The sequence below is a fragment of the Sturnira hondurensis genome, unplaced genomic scaffold (genome assembly GCF_014824575.4).
Source record: "Sturnira hondurensis isolate 20B ecotype Veracruz unplaced genomic scaffold, ASM1482457v3 Scaffold0000396, whole genome shotgun sequence".
Taxonomy (NCBI): domain Eukaryota; kingdom Metazoa; phylum Chordata; class Mammalia; order Chiroptera; family Phyllostomidae; genus Sturnira; species Sturnira hondurensis.
The window spans coordinates 7,067,870-7,091,351 of record NW_028073027.1 but is presented as its reverse complement, the minus strand read 5'-3'; the positions used below and the strand labels follow the sequence as shown (position 1 = coordinate 7,091,351).

Here is a 23,482-nt window from a genome sequence, read left to right as displayed (position 1 = left end):
GACTTCACACTGCTTGAGCCCAGCTGATAAATGATAATTCTTACACTCAGCAGAGAGCCGTGAACCCACCAAACCATAAGAAGTAAGAGTACATTATTGTTTAAAGCCACTACGTTTGGGGGTGGTTTGCGAGGCAGCCATAAATTACCAGAACAATTACTTACTTGCTGTATGACCTTGAGTTTGTTAGTTAACCTCTCTGTGTCCCAGTCTCCTCAACTATAAAATATGAATAATAATGCTCCCTACCTCATAGAATCATTTGGGCATTAAATTAATTATTACATGTATAGCATTAAAAGCAGTGCCTAGCATAGGGTAAATAACTCAAAAATAATAAGTATTATTTATTCATGAAATGTTTATTGACTACGGTATTGATTATGTGTCAGGCCCTGTTTTACATTCTGGGAATATAATAGTGAAGGTCCTTGCACTGGTGGTGTTTACCTTCTAGAGGTGAAGAGAGACAATACAATAGATCACAACTCGGTGGGTGGGAAATCAGTGCCCTGAAGACAATAAAACAAGGTGATGTAACAGAGATGGACAGCGATGATGTCACGTTTGTGCTGGGACCCGGATGGTGCCAACATCTGCCTGCTAATGGCTCTCGGAGAGGTTGGAAGGGCCCCACCGCCCTGCACGTGTGTGGTGTTAAGCAACCTCTCTGAGGCGTCTTGTCCATTATCTGTAAAGTATAAAATATCTTCCAGGTGTTTATCAGTGGAAAAGCTTTGTTCCTGGATTTAGTTCCTGTGGAGAGGGTAGTGGGTTTGGTTTGCATCTTTGCCTACATATGTTTGATTTGTTTGGGTTTTGACTTGGAAGAGATGCTTTGTGGATGTGCACAGGAGCAGCCGAAGGGTCTGCTTTTGTGAGAAGTGCCGCCTTGGGTCCCAGAGTGATGCAGGGATGGGAGGAATTTTCCATCCCCATTTTATTTTATTTCCTCATCCCCACTCACAATGCTGCAACCATGGGAGGGAGCGGAATCGTGGGAGAATAGGGAAACAGCGCCCTTGAACAGAGAGGGGCTTCCTCTTTGTGGGCCCATTCAGGGGATTTGGAGGACACGCCCATCAGTGCACACATTTTATTTACCCATTCATCTGTTTATGGGTTGCTTCTACCTTTGGCTCTTGTTACTAATGCTACTGTAAACATTGATGTACACGTGTCTTTTTGAGTCCCTTTCAGTTCCGTTGGGTGGGTACCCAGGGGTGGAATTGCTGCATTATGAGGTAATTCTGTTTAGCTTTTTGAGGAGCCACCAAACTGTTTTCCAGGAGTAAGAGAGAAACGGCAAGAAACCCTGTCACTAGGGGGCCAGACTGTTTGGTGGGCCTGCACAGCCATCCTTCGGAGATGCTCCAAAACACCCAGAATTTTAGGGGGGATTCTGGCACAGGCATCAGGCCAATAGGACCTTCAGTTACTGTTCTTTAGTGATTACAACTAAGCATACCTTGTCCAGGGTCACATAAAGCTGGACAGTGAGCCCACAAGATGCATAGTATACTTTTTTATTATAGTTGTGAGTTTTTTATTATTATACTTGTGAATCTGTTTTATTACTCCCCACACATCTTATCTATATCTTTATTTATCCCCACAAATCCTAGCTGTGCATATACAGGGTGGGGGCAGTTGTCTGTATGAAAATCGCACAATAATTAATAAATAGTAGTACAAGAATAAACTCTGTTTCGTGTGCTCACAACCACAAACCTACTTTTGCCCCACATTGTACTGTTTCATTATTCTCTATAAATCCTAGCTATATACATCTGAAAATAATGACACTATATTTCTTAAAATAGAAGTAAATCATAGGATTATTAAGTCAGGAAAGAATTAGCACACAGCCTTCCTGGCCCACCTCTCTCTCCTGCAGTGCAGCGTGGGTATCCGTGGGTGTCCGTGGGTGTCCACTCTGCCTGTGTCCCCACCGCATCTGGGAAGTGTCTGCATTGCAGCAGTGGTCCCTGGTGTTCACTTGTGTCGCCTCTACGAAACGGTAAAGCTCTGAGGGCAAGGACCTTGTTGTAGTTGTCTGCTCTCCAGGGACCTAACATAATGTTTGACACATGTGATAATGCTTGAGTGAAGGAAAGAATGTACGAGTGAATGAATGAACAAGCTAATGAATGGGGCCATTACTCCACTGCCTACCTCTAGGCAGAACCGCACAAAAGCAACAGATCTCTGCAGAAAAGGGTCCTTCCATTACCAAGAGCTCCAGAGAGGGAGGCTTGTTCTGTGATGTTCTGTGCTCTGTAGAATGCTGCAGTTGAAAGAGCTCTTCTCTGTCCCTCCTTCTGTGTCTTTGGTTGTGCTCCATCTCTGCTATTTGGCCCCAGTTATGTGTTGTCAGACACCATGTGGTTGTGCTGAGTGACCACTAGTCAGTCAGACAGCATGACAGCATCAGACACATGCACACAGTCGCTCACCCTTCGGATTCCATGTCAGTTTCTGGGTATTTACTGTCCAGTCTAGGTGAACATTCCAAATGCTTCCTAGAGTGAAGCTCTTCTTATGCACTCGACACTGACACCCACTGAAGTGTAGAGGTCCTTCAGACTTCTTGTACATGCAGTTGTTCAATGCTGCGGTATTCACGTGGGCCGTGAAAGCTATTAATGTATAAAACTGTTTTTCATTGGGACTTGCAAACAGTTGAACAGGGAGATAGATAAACAGTATAAACTAAGAGAGTATATTATATTAGCTAATTAACTTTAATAAAATATTAATTTTTTTAGAACCAACAAATGCTTATACAAATGTAAGTAATGTAAGGCTGAATGATAGAGGTTAGATTAGATGATTATTTTAACTTTTGAAGACCTGTTTGGTGAACTAACATTATAATATCACATGAAGTACATTTAAGTTTTAGGTATTTCATTGTATGTAGGCCATAAACCTTCTGGAGAAAAGCACATCATTTTGAGGGGAATTCTTCACATTTTGTGAGGAGGAACTAACAGTAAAATGTCATTCTGTTGATGAAGATGCTCGACTCTGGCTGGATAGTGATTTTCATGCCTTCCCAAGATGCGTATCCAGTGTCCAAGTAGAGCTCCGAGGAAGCAGACTGGTCACTTGTGTTGCGGAGCCATGCAACAAGAGGCGAGGTCTTTCTCCCATTTAGTGCTAGATTGTGCAACAAGGAAGCCTGCTGGTTGGGAAGCCATGAAATTGTCTTATTGGACTGAGCAACACATATTCACTGAGCACCTGCCATGTACCAGGACCATGTAGGCACTTGAAATATAGCAGAGAGCCAAGCAGACAGAGGCTCGTGCCCTGGAGGAGCTTTCTGTGCCTGGCCTACGCTGGGAACAGCAGGAAGGCCTGTAGGGGGCACAGAGTGGGCAGTAGAAGCTGAGGTCAGGCAGGGAGGATGGGGTGGATCCTGTAAAGCCTTGTACGCCAATTGTCTCTGAGGAAACAGAGACACTGCAAAGAGTGGAAGAAAACTTCAAAATGATTGTTATCTTCAGAGAGATAAGAAAAAATAATTGTGTACATAAAATAAAAATGGGATGCTAAAAAACAGTAAGATAAAAATGCACTTGGAAATTAATGACTTGATATAGAAATAAATTAATAGGCTGCAAGATAAACTTGAAGAAGACACTCAGAAAATAGAACAGGAGAAGAGATAAAATATCTGAGAGCAAAAATGAGAAAATTCAAGGATATATCCGGGAAGTCTTGGTCTAATGAGAATTCTAGAAAAAGAGATCAGAAAATACGGAAAAAAATGAATTATCAAAAAAAAATAGTACAATCAGTGGAAGAAGACAAACACCAAGGTACATCTTTGTTCAAAATCTGACAAGTTTCTGGAGGGAGGAAACCAAAGGGCAAAGGAAAAGAACATCAGCCTATTGGAAGCTGGAAGGCTGTGCAACAATGCCTTAAAAACTGTGGCAACAGTTATTGTATAGTTACAGTTCTGTGCCCTGCCAAACTGGCAGACAAACGTGAGCACAGAATGCAAGACCTTACATGTTTTATTTCTGTACACCCTTTGTAATAAAATGACAAAAGGATGAGCTCCAGCAAAATGAGGGAATAAAGCAAGCAAGAAAAAAGATAAAGGAGCCCAGGGGGCAATTCCTAAGTTGCTGGAGAAGCAAGTCTCAGCCCACCAGCTGTGCAGCAGCCTGGAGAGTAGCCAGCCCAGGCCCCATGGGGGGACCCGATGGTGGTGATTCCAGGATGGAACTGAGAGCCAGTGCCTGCCTGTCCATTATGGAGAGGGGTGGGAGTAACAGGCACCTAGAAAACTTAAAGAAGAAGGCAACAATTGGCTCTAGGAAAAACAATTAAACATGTAAGAAAAAAAGTAACAGATTAGCTCAGTAGAGAGTAATATTTATGTGGTCATAGTAATGCAAACCCTGGATACCGATATAACCAGAATTTTGATGAGGAATGGAGGAAATAACAGTAGGCAGAAAAATAAAATGTTAAAGGACTAAATCAAGAAGTAGCAGCACAGCATGTTGTTAAGAAACGAGGAGGTAAATTCCAAAGAAAACTGGAAAGAACGGAACTGCTTGCCTCCAAGGAGCAGGCGTCAGCGATTGGGAGTAGGGGCAGGGACGGTTGTGTTCGGTTACAGCCCAGTGGGGCTATTTCAGGTGATACAGTGTGGACATTAGTTTCTGGGTCTCAGAGCTAGGTTTAAAACCAATTTTAGCTCTCCTGTAGAAACCCAACCCTACCACGTAGGCCCTGCTGCTCAAGGGGGCACGGCCACTCACGTTCGCCTCTGTGCTACCTTCAGAGTGTCTGTCACCTTGCCATGATTTCTCCCAGCTCAGAAGGGAAGGGCTTTTTGCTTCATTCCTTAAAAATATACAGTTTGGTGTTTTTCATCCATTACAGATTTCTCAGGTGAAATGACAGATTATGGCCCTGGCTGGTGTAGCTCAGTGGATTAAGTGCAGACCTGGGCCACTGGTTCGATTCCCAGTCAGGACACAAGCTTTGGTTTGGGGCCAGTAGTGCAAGGTACTCCAGAGGCAATCACACATTGATGTTTCTCTCCCTCTCTTTTTCCTTCCCTTCCCCTATCCCGAAAAATAAATAAATATTTTTCAAGAAATGACAGATTATGAAAGTATTTTCTTGAAAATGTCAATTCAGGTTTTTTCTTAGATCATTGCATAGGCATCCACTTTGTCCTATAAAAGCTTTCCAGAACTCATACCCACATGTCAATATGAAGAAAACATGGGGGGTGTAGGCCGAAAAGGGCCCTAGTGTCTGTCTCCCCTAGCCTCGCCGTCAGACAACGTGTGCGCAAGGCTTTTTCTCCAAGAACCTTCACCAGTCTCATTTACACTGTGCTCTATTAGCTTATGTTGACAACTTCTCAAGAATTGTAAGAATATCCAAAAATGACTTAAGTGCTTTGTTCCATTTTTTAAAGATGAGACGAAGTTGGCTAGCTTTCATTTCCATGACCTATCTGCAATCTTCAATCACGAAACACAACTAACGAAATGAATACCCTTACTTCAGAAAAAGTATAATCCTGTACATGCAGATTGAGAGATTATAACAGCCGACTACTCAGGGTGGACGTTTTTACAAACTTCTGGTGCCATCTCTCACGCGTCTCAGCGTGGCCCCAACTTGTCCTGGGGGGCGGTGATAGCGGTGCTGGAGGTTGACGTCAGTCACACTTTGGCGTGGACCATTGGAGTTGCAGCACGTACCTCGGTGAGACCGAATTTTCTCAGTTTTGTGATTGCTCCAAAGAGTTTGTTGTCATTCTTGCTATTCACGCAGGCTGGGATTGTGTCTTTTTTGGTGGCCATATTACACTTGTAATTCATATAGAATTTATAACCCCCCGAAACAACGAAGATATCTCCACTGTTGCCTGTCCCAGAGCTGCTGGGTGAGGATGACTGGTGAATGTCACTATCCACTGGTCAATCACAGTAGTTCACTCGAAGTGCACAGCAAAGAACTCCCAAACGTCGGTGGCCCACACGACAAATGTTATTTCTTGCCCATGTCCCAGCCCAGGGCGGTTGGCTGGCTTTCCTGGGCAGTGCGTCTGGGCGTACCGACTCCTGTGTAGCTCGGTGTCTCTGAGGACCCCCTTGTTTCATCCACCGAATCTGCTCACTGGAGCACAAAGAAAACCCCGAAAGGATCCCACAGAAACCTGATGGCTGGGCCCAGAGGTGGGTGCATCACTTCTACCTGCAGCCTGTTGCTCAGGACTTAGTCCCAGTACCCAAGCCTGGCTAAAAGGGAGGCTGTCTACCCTTGACTTCCTATGTGTTCAGGGAAAGAGGAAACAAAATTGGTGAGCATGCCCGCAGTCTCTGCCACAGTTATGCCACAGAAAACCTGGTGGGGCAGAAGTCAGGAGGCCTGGCCTCTGCCACTGCCTTGCCAGGTGGCTTTAAGTAAGTCATTCTAACCACTCTGAGCTGTCGCTTCCCATAAGGGCACTGGTGCTGCCTGCCCCACGCCAGTGAGTGAGTTTACATTGTTCCGTAAATGTAGATGCTAGTAGCAGGAGTGGTGGCCTGTACTGTTTTTTTAAAGCAAGGTTCCCAGTGATTTCTTCAATAACTACTTTTGAGCCCCTGTACCAGTCAGGCATTGGACTAGCTACAGCCTGGCTAACAGCTCTGATCTCTGGATCTTGCGTTCTGGTGGAGGCATGGGCGATAAAGAATCTGTGGAGAAATAACATGGTTGTGTGACCTAATGCCGCTGAAGGGACAGGCCTCTCTAGAAAGGTGACACATGAGCTGAGACCTACATGGTGAGGTAGAAGCAGACAGGTGACTATCAGGGACTAGAGTTGCCAAGCAGAGGAATCAGACTGTGCAAAGGCCCTGAGGTGGAAAACCAGCTTGGAGAGTTTCTTGAAGAGACAAATTGCTGTATGGGAGGGAAAGATGAAGTCTGAGAGGTCATCAGGGGTCATGTCATGCAGGGCTTCAATCTCTCTGTGCCTCAGTTTCCTCACCCATAAACTCAAACTGGGCTAATAATATCAACTTTATAAGGTTGCTTGTAGGGGATAAAATGGAATAATATGTGTAATATGCTTAGAAAAATACATGGCACCTGATATACATCACACAGGTGAGAGACTACCATTGAGGATTTTATTCCAAGTGCAATGGGAGACTTTTGGACAGTTTTCAGCAGGGGATGTAACCCAACATCTACTGGTGCCTCTGGGCCAGGCTGGATGGTTGGTCGTTTCCTCCCTCCTTCCAGACATGGAGGGTGGGGGGAGAAAGGGCTCCCTTCCTTCCTTCCCTTCTTCCTTCCTTGTTTGTTTGTTTGTGTGTGTGTGTTTCTCTCTTTCTCTCTTTATTTGGGGGGGTTGTGAAATCACACACCTCTTGAACTTTATGTACGTAGACATTTTAGAGCATGCTTACTCTCCCCGAAATCTCTTTGTAGAAAAGGAGAATCTTAGACGATTAAAACAATGGCTTTGAAACCACCATTTCTGCAGAAACCTACTCCTCCCTACAGAGGAAGCTGGCCTTGTGTTTGTATTTTGCTTATAGTAACCTGAAAACACAAACCATCAGCTCAAAACAAGGCCCCCCATTTATTCTCTGGCAGCAGCTCTGGCTCTGGCTTTAAGAGACTTGGCGCCTTAGCCTGTGACAGCAAGGACATCCCAGGGGCTGCGGGGTGAGCTGAGGTCACTGTTGCAGCACTAAGCTTTGGCTCACCCAGGGCTTGGCTGTTGATTAAAAAAACAAAACATGAACATAGAATTGTTTTCCTACAAGCAGATAATGAACTCCCTGGTCAATATAGTCTCACAAAACAGTAGCTTTGTCTAATTGCCACCAAAAAGCTTCTTAACTGAGTTTCTGCAGTAAGTGTTAGCATTTCCAGGAGACTTGGAATATCAGGTTTCTCGGAAGATAGGTATCTTCCACTTTGTAAGGAATGACTTAGAAAGGAGAGTGGCCATCTGGAGCTCTGCTGCCAGGCAGGGTTTAGAGCTCCCGGAACCGCAGGAGTGGGGCCCTTGCCTCCTCGTCCAGGATTTGTGCACGGAGGCTGGTTTTCCCCTTCGCTCCGGATGATTCATGCACTGAACAAACCTTTATGATGTACCTTGAGACCACACACTGTCCACAGGCTGGGATGCAACAGGGAACAAGGCAGAAGGGATCCTGTTCTCCCAGACGAAAACCTGACAGTGAGTAGGTGGGCCGAGCCATCCGTGCTCAGAGCCCCGAGGGCCAGGCTGCCAACCTTGCAGAACCCATCTTGGGAGGCGGAGTGGGGGTCTGGGGATGCCTCCAGGAAGAGGTGACGTGGAAACTGAGGCCCTGAGCCCGAGGGAGGGAAGGGCAGAGGTGGGAAAGTGTGCCAGGCAGAAGGGATGGCTTGTGAAGCCCCTGCGTGTGTGTGTTTTTAATTTGTATTTCTCCATCTTCTTCACCCAGAACATTCACGAATGCTCAGGGTGTAGGGTGATACAGTCTATCCTGTTTTCACTAATTTTTTTTTAAAAAACAAAACCACAGTATACTTTACATGGATACACATACGTGTACATGAAAGTATTTTGATTGCTATGGAAGCAAACCCACTATATTTGTGACTGACAGTGGTTGCTTCTGAGAAAGGAAGGAGAAAGAGGACAAAGAAAACCTTATTTTTACATGAAAATTTTAATTTATTTTATTAAAAGAGACTTTAAAAACATGTTGACAAAATGTTAACAATAATCAGTTCTGCATTGTTGGTGCCCAGGTGTTCATTATATTGCTCTATATATCTGTGTATATTTCTGTACTTTCAAAATATTCTTAACGCCCCAGCCGAATTGGCTCAGTGGGTTGGGAGTCATCCCACAAAGCAAAAGGTCGCCAGTTCGATTCTTCATCAGAGCATGTGTTTAGGTTGCAGGTTCAGTCCTGGGTCAGGGCACCTATAGAAGGCAACCAATCAATGTTTCTTTCTCACATCAATGTTTCTCTCCCTCTCTTTCTCCACATGCCTTCCCTCTCTCTAAAATCAAAAATAAAAATATAAAAATAATTAAAATACATCTTTAACAAAGAAAAATCAAGGATATAGACAGTAAATTCTTCGAGTGGAAGGGTCATCTTCAGAGAACATGCTTTCCGAAGTCCTTCAGAGTGTCATTGCAGGGACTGTCAGCAAAGTTCCCGTCACACGGCACCAGACGGTCCTGGTGACTCACGTAAGTGTGAACAGCTGCCCTGTTACAGTGAAGAGTGTTGCAGTGCGCGTCTCACTTGCTATAGAATTTCTCTTTGGCCTTTAGAGCCAGGTGGCATTTGTCTCTGGTTACAGCAGACCCACAGCCCTCTCTGCCTGCTTCTTCAGAAGAGTTTTTGCTGGGGTTGTTGGGGATCGACGTGTGTTCAAAATTGCAATGATGTAAATCCAGTTTCCATTGCCAAATATACTGTGTCTCATTCCCGGAGAAGCTTCACATTTTCATTCCAGTGGGACCAAGTAAAGAACTCCTGAGGAGTGATTTATCCCAGTGGGGATGAGTACCCAAAGCCTGTATTCATTTCAACAGCCTGAATCAACAGAATGAATCAACAGAATTTTCTTAGGGTCAAAGAACTGAGAAGTTGGCAGGGAAACGAGACTGTGCCGCCCTGTGCCCCTCCTTGTTGGAGTCATCTGAAGACTTCAGGAGAGTCTCCCTCACTCCTCGTAAATTTTAGCTCCTGGCTCACTCTCATTGTCTTCCACATTCTTCCTTGCCATTGGTCACAGCAATTTCAATATCTGTGTGGATGATCCTTTTGAGCCTTTAACCTCATCTCCTCCAAACAGCTTTTCCTTCATCATTCCTCAGCCATCCACCCCATTGTCATCAGCCTTATCTCCACCACAGTCTAGGTTGTTACTGTCCTCACCCCACCACCTCCTGATTTCTATCCTTACGCAGCTTGAAGTCTCTGGTCCATCTTTATGGCCATTCCCCTGCCTACACCCTCACCTCTCTTTGCCCTCCCTTCTTCCATAGTCCTTATTTAGCTAACACCCCTCCCTCCTGGCCCCCAATCTACCACGGCTTAAATCCAACTCTCTGCCTGCTCTTCACCCCCACCTAGGGAGCCAAATGTGGCATGACAGCCCTATATTTTCCTAGTCCCTTTAACCACCTTCTCCTCTGTTCTCAAACTCCCAAAGCTGTCCTCGGGACCACTCTCACTGCTGATGACTTTGTTTTAAAAGAAATCAGAAGAGCCCTGGCTGGTGTGGCTCAGTGGACTGAGTGCCGGCCTGTGAACCACACGATCGAGGTTCGATTCCCAGTCAGGGCACATGCCTGGGTTGCTGGCCAGGTAGGGGGCGCATGGGAGGCAACCACACACTGATGTTTCTCTCCCTCTCTTTCTCCCTCCCTTCCCCTCTGAAAGTAAATGAATAAAACCTTTAAAAAAAAAGAAATCAGGAGAAAAGTTTCATATGCCATCACAACCTCACCGACTAGCCTGCTTGCATCTGCCTTCCCTCCTCTCATTCTGAGGCGCCTCCTGCATCTGCGCCTTAGATGGCATCTCCCTGTGCTGCTCAGCATTTCAGCAGCAGTTCTTCCTCTGTCCCGCAACCAACAGAAATACAGAACTATTTCTGTTGGTTGCAGACAGGCCTTAATATAGCCCATCGTAAAACCCTGTCTTGACCTCACATCCCCTTCCAGTAACCCCCATGTTACTCTATCCTTCCAGCACAACTCCCTGAAAGGTTTGTCTCCATTTATTATCACCAGTCCCTCTCACCGCATTTGCACTTTGATCCTGCTTTTACTGGGCTTTTTCCCCGTGCTCCACAAACATGTCTTGGTCAGAGCAACTGGTGGCCTGTGGTTGCTAAACATAGCGATCATTTCTCAATCCTCACCTTCCTCTGGACTTCCCTCACTTGGATTCCAGGTGCCACCTTCTAGTTGCCTTCTCCTTATTTTTTTTTAAGATTTTATTTATTTATCTCTAGAGGGGAAGGGAAGGAGAGAAGTATCAATGTATGGTTGCCTCTCATGAGTCCCCTGCTGGGAACTGGCCTGCAACCCAGGCATGTGCCCTGACTAGGAATTGAACCGCAATCAATCCACTGAGCTACCCATCCAGGGCTGCCTTCTCCTTACTGATTCAGTCTCTGTTGTGGTTGACCTCATCCTGAAGAGCTGATGACACTGGAGTGAGCATCTGTTGAGAAAAACTTCTCTTAAACTTTAAGTTAAAGGAGAAATACATATCAAGTGCCTAGAACACTGTCTGCCACCCAGTAGGCCTTCAGTAGTCATTAGCCACCCTTACCACTATTACTGCCATGAAGTGGGAACAATACCTCTTTCATTCGGTTTGGTGGCCGAGAACGAAGCTCTGTTCTTAGGCCTCGTTCCCCATGCCCCCTTTTTAGAAATCTAACTCATCTCTGGGTTAGAGATGAGTTAGAAATCTTTCTTTTTAGAAATCTAACTCACAGCTTTGAATTACTTTCCATAATGTTTATCGATGCATTTGTACCAACAGCTATTATTCATGCAAGGGCAATCCAAATTAAATTAATTTCATTCAAAATGTTTTCCTTGGCTGGGAATTTTTTAATGATTCATAGCAAACCTGTTTATATTTAAGGTTACAGATGATATCATATTTTCCACAACAGAGACCGCATACAACAAAACAAGAAAACAAGGATGTTCTATAACAGATATCTCATGAGAAAGTTTCAAAATTAAATTGCATTTACTGCTATCAGTTTCTTAGACTGTGGCTTTGGAACTTCTGGTATTTACACCATTAAGATAAGCTCCTCCAGTATCTTCAAATAATTAAAAATAGATTTTTCTTATGACCCAGCAATTCTACTTCTGGGGATTTATCTGAAGAAACCCAAAATACTTAATTTGAAAAAATATATGCACCCCTATGTTCATTGAAGCATATTTACAATAGCCAAGCTATGGAAGCAACCTAAGTACCCATCAATAGATGAGTGGACAACAAAACCGTGGTACGCATATACAGTGGAATATTAGTCAGCCTTTAAAAAGAAGGCAATATTAACTTTTGAGACATCATGGATGGACCTAGAGGTATGATGTTCAGTGAAATAAGTCAGTCAGAGAAAGCTAAATACCATATGATTTCACTCATGAGGAGTCTAAAAACAAAATAAACAAAACTGAAACAGACTCCTAGACACAGAGAGAAAAGTGGCAGGTACCAGAGGAGAGGGGGCTTGAGGGACTGGTTGAAAGGTGAAGAGATTAAGAAGTACAGATTGGCAGTTACAAAATAGTCAAGTAAAGTGCAGCACAGGGAATATGGTCAATAATATTGCAATGACTATGTATAGGGCCACTTGGGATACTGAAATATGGAGGAAATACTTCGTAAAGTATATGTTTGTCTAGCCACTATACACCTAAAACCAATACAAAATGAAATTGAAAGGAAAAAAAAACTTCCTAACAACAAGAATGCAGCCGTGGCACAGCAGAAACACCCCCCTCTGACTGCTCCGTGGCTCTTCCTCCACTGGGGTGGGTGTGTGACCGACGCAAGGCTAGACAGCACTGAAACATCTCTTATTGTTAAAAAAAGTCAGGGCGCTGCACTCACCAACACAGGGAAGCTGAGTTTATGGTAAAGCATCTAGTGACTCCCGAGTCTGTGGTAGTTCATTAGAATGAATATCAACCAACCGGTGTTGCTTGTGGGTTGTGTGTGTATGCGTTTTAAAGTCACTGACCTTTGTCATCTGTAAGTTTTTACAGCATAAAATTTTTATGCTCTTCAGTAGGGACCTCATCTAGTTTAAAAGGTAAAATCCATCTGATTGAGACTTTATCATTAAACTATTTTAATTGAAGAAGTTAAAAGATACTATGAACTGGGAAAGAAATGGGGCTTTTTAAAGAATTCTGCCAAATGCTTTTTTAGCCCCTTTTTCCTACCTATTCAGGAAACAAGGAGGGGAGCATCCTAAGAATTATATGGGGAAATTATGGTGAAGAAGGTTTTGTAAGAAAGTGAAAGCTCATCTTTTTCATCAGAGCATTGTGTTTCAGGGCAACCGGGTAGATAAAGTTTTCACCTAGAAAACAAACAAGAACTTAGTGACTTTAAGAAGAGAATGGTTAACGATTTCTGAGTTAATGTAACCAGTATTCACAGTTGACCTGGGGTTCTTAGTACCCAAAGTGAATTATCTATAAATTAGCTGCATAGTTGTCAAATAATCCCTGCAGTTTTAACTTGTTAGAAATATGCCATGTGTTGAGATTGTCCCATTGCATTATTTGTGACAAATGACATTTCGGATGTTTCTCTGCCGCGCAGCATCTCTGGGTGCCGTAGTGTTTCACTGCGCGCAAATGCGCACTAACGTCCTGTCAGCACCGGTGTTCTTCGTAAGCAATGCCAGGAGTTAATAAGGCTGGTCCAGTATTTTGAAGCTTGGCTGAGATCAATTCCCTAAGAATAACTCTGTGTACCCTAGAGAATTATGGAATTTGTCAAAGATGATACTTATATTTTATGAAGAGTATCTTTTCTGGCTTAGTTCAGGTTTGAGGGAAGAAAAAGTATTATCTTGAATGTTATGCTTTTATCTGCTCACTTTAGTAATTGACTGAATATGAAGGCCTCGGGCAGTTTTCATGGCACGGTTTTCCAACTGGGCTTTTTCTTGGCAGGTCCCCAAGGGGAAAGTTGTCGTTCTCAATTTCCGGTTCATAGACCTGGAGAGCGACAGCCTGTGCCGCTACGACTTCGTGGACGTGTACAGTGGCCACAGCAACGGCCAGCGCATCGGGCGCTTCTGCGGCACCTTCCGGCCCGCAGCCCTGGTGTCCAGTGGCAACAAGATGATGGTGCAGATGATCTCCGACGCGAACACAGCTGGGAACGGCTTCATGGCCGCGTTCTCGGCCGCCGAACCGAATGAAAGAGGTATTGTTTCCACTTCATGGCAGTAATAGTGGTGAGGGGGTCTGATGACTACTGAAGGCCTACTGGGTGGCAGACAGTGTTCTAGGCACTTGATATGTATTTCTCCTTTAACTTAAACTTTAAGAGAAGTTTTTCTCAACAGAGAGCCACTAAAGCACCAAGAGACCATAAAAAAATCAGTTCTTTTTTTTTTAGATGTCCATATATATTCTTTTAAATGTTCAACTATAGAAATTCAGAGAGTAAAAATGTGAAGTTTGCATACACATATACACATGCAGAGGCCCATCAGGCCCATCACCTGATTCTAGTCCCCTCTGAGAAATTGCCATGGCTGATGGTTCTCATACCTTTCTGTTTATATATCTGTGTGTGTATGTGTATGTGTGTGTGTGTGTGTATATATATATATATATATATGCACATATATACATATATATGTGTATACACACACACTCTTGCAATAGCCTTTTAAAAATGTAACTGGGATCATGCATTCATATTGTTTAACAACTTTCTCTTTTCATTTAACACTGTGTTGTGATGTTTTCATGTCAGTACAAGTGAGCTCCCAAGGACAGAAACCTCTGCTCTTGAAAGTTAACTGCAGAAGGCAAGATCTATTGGGTTTCCAGCCTTCTGACCGAGGGCACTCGCTGATCTGCCCTTGCTTTGGCCTGAAGCGCAACAGCACTGGTTTGGGATGTCAGAGCCCAGAATGTGGGGCTGACAGAGCAACCAGATTGTTTGGGAGGAAATCCTCGCTGGGAACTACAGAGGAATTGAGGCACAAAGTGTACACACAAAACCCGCCCTAATCTTCGTCTGACAGCTGATTCTACGTATGTGGGGGGGAGCTCAGCTGGCCTGGCACAGAAGCACCAGCCGGAAGATGAAAGAACTGAGAGACACTATAGCTGCTGCCCACTGCCGGAAAGAAACATTTTGAGCTTGAGTCTAGCCAAGTTAAATGCCAGCTAGAACAAAAATTACTTTTCATAGGAACACAACTGAATCTAGAGTCTCTATAATGTATCATTCATAATGTCTACTACCCAGTCATGTTATGAAACTAGAAAAGTGTGTCTATATTCAAGAAAGAAGCAGTCATCAAAATCTGACCCCAAAACAACTCAGACCTTGCAATTAGCACACAGCACTTTAAAGCAGCTATTAGAAATATGTTTCAGACTTAAAGGGAAATATATGTATAATAAATAAACAGACTGAGAATCTCAAAAGAGAAACAGCAACTATAAAAAAAACAAAATGGTAATTCTAGAACTGAAAGATACCGATTTTGAAATTTTAAAATTTACCTCATGGGTTTACAAGTAGATAGGAGAAGATAGAAGAGTCACTGAGTTTGAATAGAAATGATCAAATCTGAATAGCCAGGAGGGAAAATACTAACAAGAAAGAGTCCCCAAGGCCAGTGACACAGTATCAAGTGGTCTTGCACAGGTGTCACTTGTATCCCAGAGAATAAGAGAGTGATAATAGTGCAGAAAAAATATCTGAAGAAATAATGGCTTGAAGCCACCAAAATTTCGGGAAGCACATCACTTTATAGACCAAGATCAACACATCCCCAACAGGATAAATAAAAGTGCAGCTACATGTAGGCCTATGGAAATGAAAATCCAGAGACCTAAAGATAAAGAAAAAATCTTAAAATCAATCAGATAAAAGCCGAATTGCACACAAGGGAAAGATGGTGTGAATTATGACTTTCTTTTTTTCATCAGCAACAATGGCATCCAGAGGTAGCGGAATAGTGTTTTTAAAATGCTGGGCAAAGCTGTCAATCTAGAATTTTATAGCCAGTTCAAAAATGAAAGCAAAATAAAGACATCTTCAGATAAACTCTCACATCACAAAAAAAAATAGTAAAAGAAGTTCCTCAAGTTGAAGGGAAACGGCTCCACAGGATAAAATGAAGGTGATGGGAGGGTTGAAGGCCACTGGAGATCGCAAACGTAAATGACTACATATTCTTCTCTTCTCTCACTTACTTTATGTGTGTCTCTTCAAAACAAAACAAAAACTTTAACACTGTATTGTGGAATGTATAATGTACATGTATAATGTACACCCTATAAATCTATATATGACAACATTAGAACAAAGGAGAGGTAAATGGAACTCTACTATTGCACATATACAATACATGAAAAATACAATATTGACTTTAGACAGATGTGATATGTTAAAGATGCATGTAATAATCACTGGAGTAACCATTAAAAATGCAAGCTAGAGTTAAAAGGGAAAAGATTAAAATGCAGTACTAAAATTATTCAACCAATTCAAAGAAGGCAGGAAAGAGAGAACAGATGAAACAAAAGAAAGTTGAGATGAATAGAACAGTATAGTAAATGGTACATTAAATTCAAGCATATCAATAAATACACTAAATTCAAAGGATTAAATATTTTAATTAGAAGACCATAATTATTGAAATAGGTGAAATAGGAAATGCCAACACTATGTGGTATATAAGAAAGAGCTTGAAATACAAAGTCCTGAGGACTTCCGGTCAAGGTGGAGGTGAAGGCAGACATGCTTCGCCACCTTGCACAGCTATAGAAAGAACTACAACTAGATCTCAAAACAAGTAACACTGGAACTGTTATAAAATCAAGCCGCATGGAAGTCCGACAACCAAGGATTTACAGGGGTCACATTCATCCAGATGGGGAGGAGGGTGAGGGTCATGGTGTTACATGGAAAGGGGGCAGTGGAACAGTTCATCCCACATTCACATAAGGTGGATGAAAATTAGGAAGGATTCCTTGGAAGTGAGTGATCTCAGCCCCAGGCCAGACTGCCCAGCCCAGGGTTCAAGCACCAGGAAAATAAATCCCCCAAACTTCTGGCTATAAAAACCACCGGGGGTTAGGGCAGTGGGAGAAACTGCCAGATTTTCAGAAGACTTGGCTAAAAGGGCCCACACAGACTTAGAACATATGCAAACCCACCCACTCTGGGATTCACCACCAGGGTAACAGGTAGAAGGGTGCCAGTCACACATGGGAAATGGGTTAAGTGACTGGAAAAGGTGTGAGTGCTGGGCAAACCTCCAGAAGCCAGGCAACAGCACAATCCCCTCTCTGAACCCTCCCTCCACCACAGAGCCACAAAAAAGTAAAGCAGGTTGCTCTACCTCTTCAATTACCAAAGGCTCTGCCCTACAAAATGTACAAGTGCCTTTTCTACAATAGGCCATGCTACTAAGACAGGGAGTCAAAGCAGCTCTACCTAATGTGCAGAATCAAACACAGGGAGGCTGCCAAATTGAGGAGACAAAGAAATGTGGCCCAAATGAAAGAACAGAACAAAACTCCAGAAAAGGAACTAAACAGAATGGCAATAACCAACCTATTAGATGCAGAGTTCAAAAACACTGGTAATCAGGATGCTCAAAGAAGTATTTGATTATGGCAACAATATAAAGGAAGAAATAAAAGTTACACTAAAGGAAAAAAAGAAAAATCTACAGGGAACCATCAGTGGAGGGGAGGAAGCCAGGATTCAAATCAACAAGTTGGAACATAAGGAAGAAATAAACATTCAACCAGAAATAGCAAGAAGAAAAAGAATTTTTTAAAAATGAGGGTAGTATAAGGACCCTTGGGGACATCTCCAAATGTACCAACATCCAAATCACAGGGATGCCAGAAGGAGAATAGGAAGAGCAAGAAATTGAAAACTTATTTGAAAAAATAATGAAAGAAAACTTCCCTAATTTGGTGAAGGAAATAGACATACAAGTCCAGGAAGCACAGAGAGTTCCAGACAAATTGGACCCAAAGAGGAGCACACCAACACACATCATAATTAAAATGCCAAAGGTTAAAGATAAAGAGAGAATCTTAAAAGCATTAAGAGAAAAGCACAGAGTTACCTACAAATGAATTCCTATAAGACTATCAACTGCTTTCTCAAAAGAAACTTTGTAGGCAAGAAAGGACTGGCAAGAAGTAATCAAAGTGATAAAAGTCAAGGACCTACAATTTACACTACTCTATCCAGCAAAGCTTTCATTTAGAATGGAAGGGCAGATAAAGTGCTTCCCAGATAAGGTCAAGTTAAAGGAGTTCATCATCACCAAGCCCTTATTATATGAAATGTTAAAGGGACTTATTTAAGAAACAGAAGAATATCAAAATGAGCAACAAATGGACATTAAACTGGCAACAAATTCACAACTATCAACAACTGAATCTTAAAAAAAACAAAACAAATTAAGCTAACAACCAGAACAGAAATAGAATCATAGATACGGAGTTCATTGGGGGATGTTGTCAGCTGGGAAGGGGAAAGGGTGGATGGGGGGAAAAGTGCAGGGATTAAAAAGTATAATTGGTAGGTACAAAATAGACAGGGGGATGTTAAAATAGTATAGGAAATGGAGAAGCCAAAGAACTCATATGTACAACCCATGTACATGAACTAAGGGGGAGGGATTGCTGTAGAGAAGTGGGGATACCGGGCAGAGAAGAGCAAAGGGGGAAAAAATTGGGACAACTGTAATAGCATAATCAATAAAATATATTTTAAAAAATACAAAGTCAAAATAGTTTGAATGTAAAAGTATGGAAAAATATGTACCATGTAAACATCAGTAAAATTAAAACCAATGCTTACAAAAAAGACATTGTTACACAGATGAATAGGCACCTACATAACAGTAGAAAGCGTTTGCAGAAATACCTAATAAAGGACTTTTACTCAGAATAAACAAAAACCTCATACACTCAACAATAAAAGATAAAGATCCCAATAAATGTAAAAATGGGCCCACAACTGAACAGACACTTCACAAAGGAAGATACATGAATAGCTGATAAGTACATGGAAAGTACTCAGCATCATTCCTTAACAGGAAGTGCAGATTAAAACCACACTGAGATATCAGTACGTACCCACCAGGTTGGCTAAAACGCCAAGTGGTGGCGAGGATGTAGTGCAACCAGAGTGCTCGTACCTTGACAGGTATAAAATGCTACATCCACTTGGGAAAATTTTTCAGTAGTTTCACATGAGGTTAAACAGCTGCATCTACTCCTGGCCCAGGAATTGCACTCCTGGGTATTTATGCTAAAGCAACGAAAATACATTCCACAAAGAGATTTGTGCAGAAATGTTCCTAGCAGCTTTACTCACCCAAAATACAAACTGAAAACATCCAAGTGCATATCCACAAGAAAATGGGTCAACAAACAATGGTGTTTCCATATACTGGAGTACTCCTCAGCCACGTAAAGGAACAGATCACCAGCACACAGGGCTGTGTGAGTGAATCTTGGGTGCTGTTCTAAGCTGGAAGAACCAGACACAGAAGAGTACACACTGTGTGACTTCATTTACATGGAGGGCTAGAGTAAAACTGAGGTCAGGTGAAATTGTTCAGGAGAGCAGTGTGGAAAGTCAGCAGATTGACACAGGGAAGGGATACGCTCAGCAGGGGTGTCACACTCTTTGTCACTGGGGCCACATCAGCCTCGCAGTTGCCTTCAAGGGGCCGAGTGTAATTTTAAGACTGTAGAAATGTTTCTACTCCTTAACTAGGGGCTAGGAGCCTGGCATTGCTGCCGGGTAGAAACAAGGTGCTGGGCCGGCTAAAACAAGGTGGAGGGCCGGATTTGGCCCTTGGGCCTTGTGTTTGCCACCTGTGGGCTACAGGAATTCTGTGGGAAACGGATTCTGTATCATCATTTGAAGTGTGGCTCACAGGACACATCCAGTTTTAAAAAGTTTACAGCCAAGATTTGTGCACTTCAAACATATGAATTTACCTCCCCCAAACCTGTTAATTATTATTATTAATAATAATAATAATAATAAAGCAGGTGGTGGGGATTGAATAGCAGTATTAATAATAATAATAATAATAACAATTTGATGCTAATTGTTGTAACTGGATGATGGATTCATAGAAGTTCATTATTACTTACTTCATATATACTTGAAGTATTTCATGAATAAGAAGTTTTAGAAATCATTCCAGCCTCAATTTTTAAAGTGCTGTTTCAAAAATTCATCAATTTCTTTAAGAACGATCATCTTCTGTGTTAAAGAAGAATTTCATTAAACCATGTAAGTTTTGGATTTCAATTCAGTTTGTTAAATTTGAGTAAAAAATCAAACTTAGAATTTTGTATTAAAATATCTTTCTAAAATTATTACTGTTAACCGATCAACCCATATGCTAAGTGATGTCTGAAATAATATTTGTAAAATCTGTACTGTGATTAGATTAAGGCGCTGGTATTTTGTGTAAGTTTTCACTTTCTTCTTTATGCTTTTCTGTATTGCTGAAATTTTACAAACATGTATTGTTTTCACAAGCAAATTATTTTTAAAGTTATTAAATATGTATATAATATTAAAGCATTTTAGGTAGAGTTTTCTATACCAGCTAATTCAAATTTTGTCCATTGGCATGGATTTTAACCCTGCTCACAAATACCCCTGCCTTGAGGGGTTCTTAAAATCTATGTCAGTTGTTGAGCCTGCATGATTTCTGAATGAGTGCATGCCTAAATGTTTTGTCCTGTCTGAAAAAAGGAAAGAAAGAAAAGAAGCTACAGCCCTGACTCCACTCCTTTACTCTCTTGCGCTGATGTGATATGTCAGGTAACAGAGATCACTTGGGGGGGTGTGTGTGTGTGTAGAGACTGTGACCATTTTTAAGAGAAAATTGAAGAGCTTTGAAGCATTATTGTCTTTACATCCATACTACCACCTAGCATTCCGAATTCCGAGTCTCCTCATGGTTGCATTGTGATAACCTCTATGAGGATATAAACTTGGATTTTTTTCATATTCAATAACTTCAGGGGATCAGTATTGTGGAGGACGCCTTGAAAGACCTTCCGGCTCCTTTAAAACCCCCAACTGGCCAGACCGTGATTACCCTGCAGGAGTCACTTGTTTGTGGCACATTGTAGCCCCAAAGAATCAGGTGAGATTCCCTGAAACCGTGAAGAAAGCATTCATGTGTCAATTGTCTAGACAGTGTGAGGGGCCCAACTCTCGAGAGCTACTGATGCAGGGCAAGGAAAGCTCTGCTGGGCATAGGAAGACTCAGATTCAGGCTGCTTTGGCACTGTTTGACTTGCAAAGTCGTGGGCTCAGTTTCCTACTCCATAACTGCAATTTTCAAAATAGGTTTTGAAATGCAAATGGTAAGCAAATCTCACGTGAGATTGCTTACCCTGTAGAAGATGTTAGAAGCAGCAGCCACGATCAGTGGGAAGATGAAAATCCCCAAGGACATGTATGGATGTTTCAGGTTAGCCTTTGCTCACACGGCAAACCCATCACGTCCTCAAAATAGCCATCCAGTCACCAAATCGAGAACAGTCTGACTGCTTCGCTTTGACAAAGCCAATGCCAACATACCACATCTCTTCAAAGAGCAAGTGGTCTGCTGTAAAAGCTAGTCTGCTTTATGGGTGGGTTTTTTTTCATTGTTCTTTAAAATAGAATTTGGGCAGGTTTCCCCAAAATAACATTATTCATCTGTACAACAATCATCAGAGAATGTCTTGGTTCCAGTGCTCAGTAGTTTGTGCTGATCAGGAATTTGGGCTTTTCTGGAACCCACTTTCCTATATTAACTGCAGGGCAGAACTTAGAATGGCAATAGAGCTTACTTTGTGGACTTTTGCAAACAACTCATCCCATACTTTTATAGCTCTAAGTGGACAGAGCTCCTAAGTTGAAGATACTAACTATGCTTGATCTGAGATATAGATAATCTTTTGGAATGATTAAAACTTAAAGCAAAAGAATAGCACCAGAAATATGAATACCACAGACAAAATATGAAAATAAACAAGAATAATTTAAACAGAATGAATATAGTTTTACAAAGGAAAATCATGGTACCCCCCAAATCTGGGGAGAGGAAGAATTCCACCTGAGGATGTTCGGCAATGCTGTTCTGACCTTTCTAATGTTGTGCTTTCACTAAAGCTTATAGAATTAAAGTTCGAGAAGTTCGATGTTGAGCGTGATAACTACTGCCGGTATGATTATGTGGCTGTGTTTAACGGGGGAGAAGTCAACGACGCCAAAAGAATTGGGAAGTATTGTGGTGACAGTCCACCTGCGTAAGTAGCACCTGTTTTGTTGTCTAAATATTTTAGAGCCCCTAAAATTGTTTCTTATCCAACTGCTCAATTATATTTTATTTTCTGAAAGATTTTATGTTGTTTTGTTCACAAAATCTTGATTTTATAATAGTGCAGCTGACACAAATAGTAGCAACTTCTACAAGTGTAGAGAGGCCTTGACAGCCAACTAGATAAAAGGAAGCTGGTGATACCCCAGGGGCCTATTTTGAGTCAGATGTGTGGATTTGTCGCTGCCCTGCAAAGGTGAGGTAAAGCATCAGAGTGAATGGGAAAGTTCTGAGAAAAACACAGAGGGCTACCTACTGGGGATCCAGACAAGGCAAGCAGGAAGCTAGGACAGAGGCAGATGATTTTGGCTCATCAGGTCCTGTTCTGGACCTTTAGGAGCCTTGGAGCTCCCCGTTGCATTGTTGTTGCTCAAATTTTTGGTGAATGAACCTGAAAGGCACTTACCAGAATGTTTATGGTGCTAAGAGCTCTGCCGTTTATTAGCTGTGTGGCTCTGGGCACGTTACTTAACCCCTCTAAGCTGTATTTTGGTGCAACACATGACTTTTTTGGGGGGCCAGATATTTCAACCTTTATATACAATGCTGGGCAAAGTGACCACTGACATTACTACAGCTTACCATCAAAGTCACCATTCTGCCAAAGTAAACACACTTTTCTACTCTGTTGTCTAAACATGATAGGATTTAATGCATCGCCTGCTTTTAGATACGTTTCTATGGTTTCCACAGACACATCTGAGTTAAAAAGTTTTTTTCAATTTCAATTTATTTATGTTTAAGTTTAATTAATAATTAAGAATTTTAATGCATTCACATACATTTCTATGGTTTCTGCAGATATATTTGAGTTTAAAAGAGGGTTTATTTAAATTAAATTTATTTATCTTTAAGTTAAGTTAATAATTAAGACTTTTTCATGCATTTAAGTTAGTTATAATTCAAACATTAGTATACCCAAATTTGGCTTCATAGATAAGTGTGTTGGAGAAAAGCCCATTTCTAACCTGAAAAAGAGTCCCTTATGTTCTCTTCCTGTGGCTGCTGTAACAAATCACTACACTCGGAGTGGCTTAAAAAGGACACGTTTGTTCTCTCTCCCAGTTCTAGAGGTCAGGAGTCTGGAATCAGCCTCACTGGGCTGACATCGGTGTCAGCAGGGCTGATTCCTCTGGGATGCTCAGAGGGAAGAATTTGTTTCCCGGCCTTTTTCGGCTTCTGGAGGCTGCCTGCATTCACTGCCGGGGCTCCTTCCCCAGCTGTGCTCCTTCCTCCGTCTAGGCAGCGCATCACTCCTACCTCAATCGGTCATCATCATATTCCTTCTCCTCTCTGGTCTCAG

General features: G+C 42.2%; 1 protein-coding gene across 1 annotated transcript in view; it reads left to right on the top strand.

The window, feature by feature from the left end:
- The window catches only part of PCOLCE2 (procollagen C-endopeptidase enhancer 2), a 64,953-nt gene that overhangs the window by 17,174 nt on the left and 24,297 nt on the right, over positions 1-23,482 (top strand). The window contains exons 3-5 of the mRNA XM_037040308.1: positions 13,730-13,985; positions 20,831-20,955; positions 21,972-22,108. Coding sequence (XP_036896203.1) covers positions 13,730-13,985; positions 20,831-20,955; positions 21,972-22,108 — 518 coding nt within the window. The remainder of the gene's footprint in view (positions 1-13,729; positions 13,986-20,830; positions 20,956-21,971; positions 22,109-23,482) is intronic.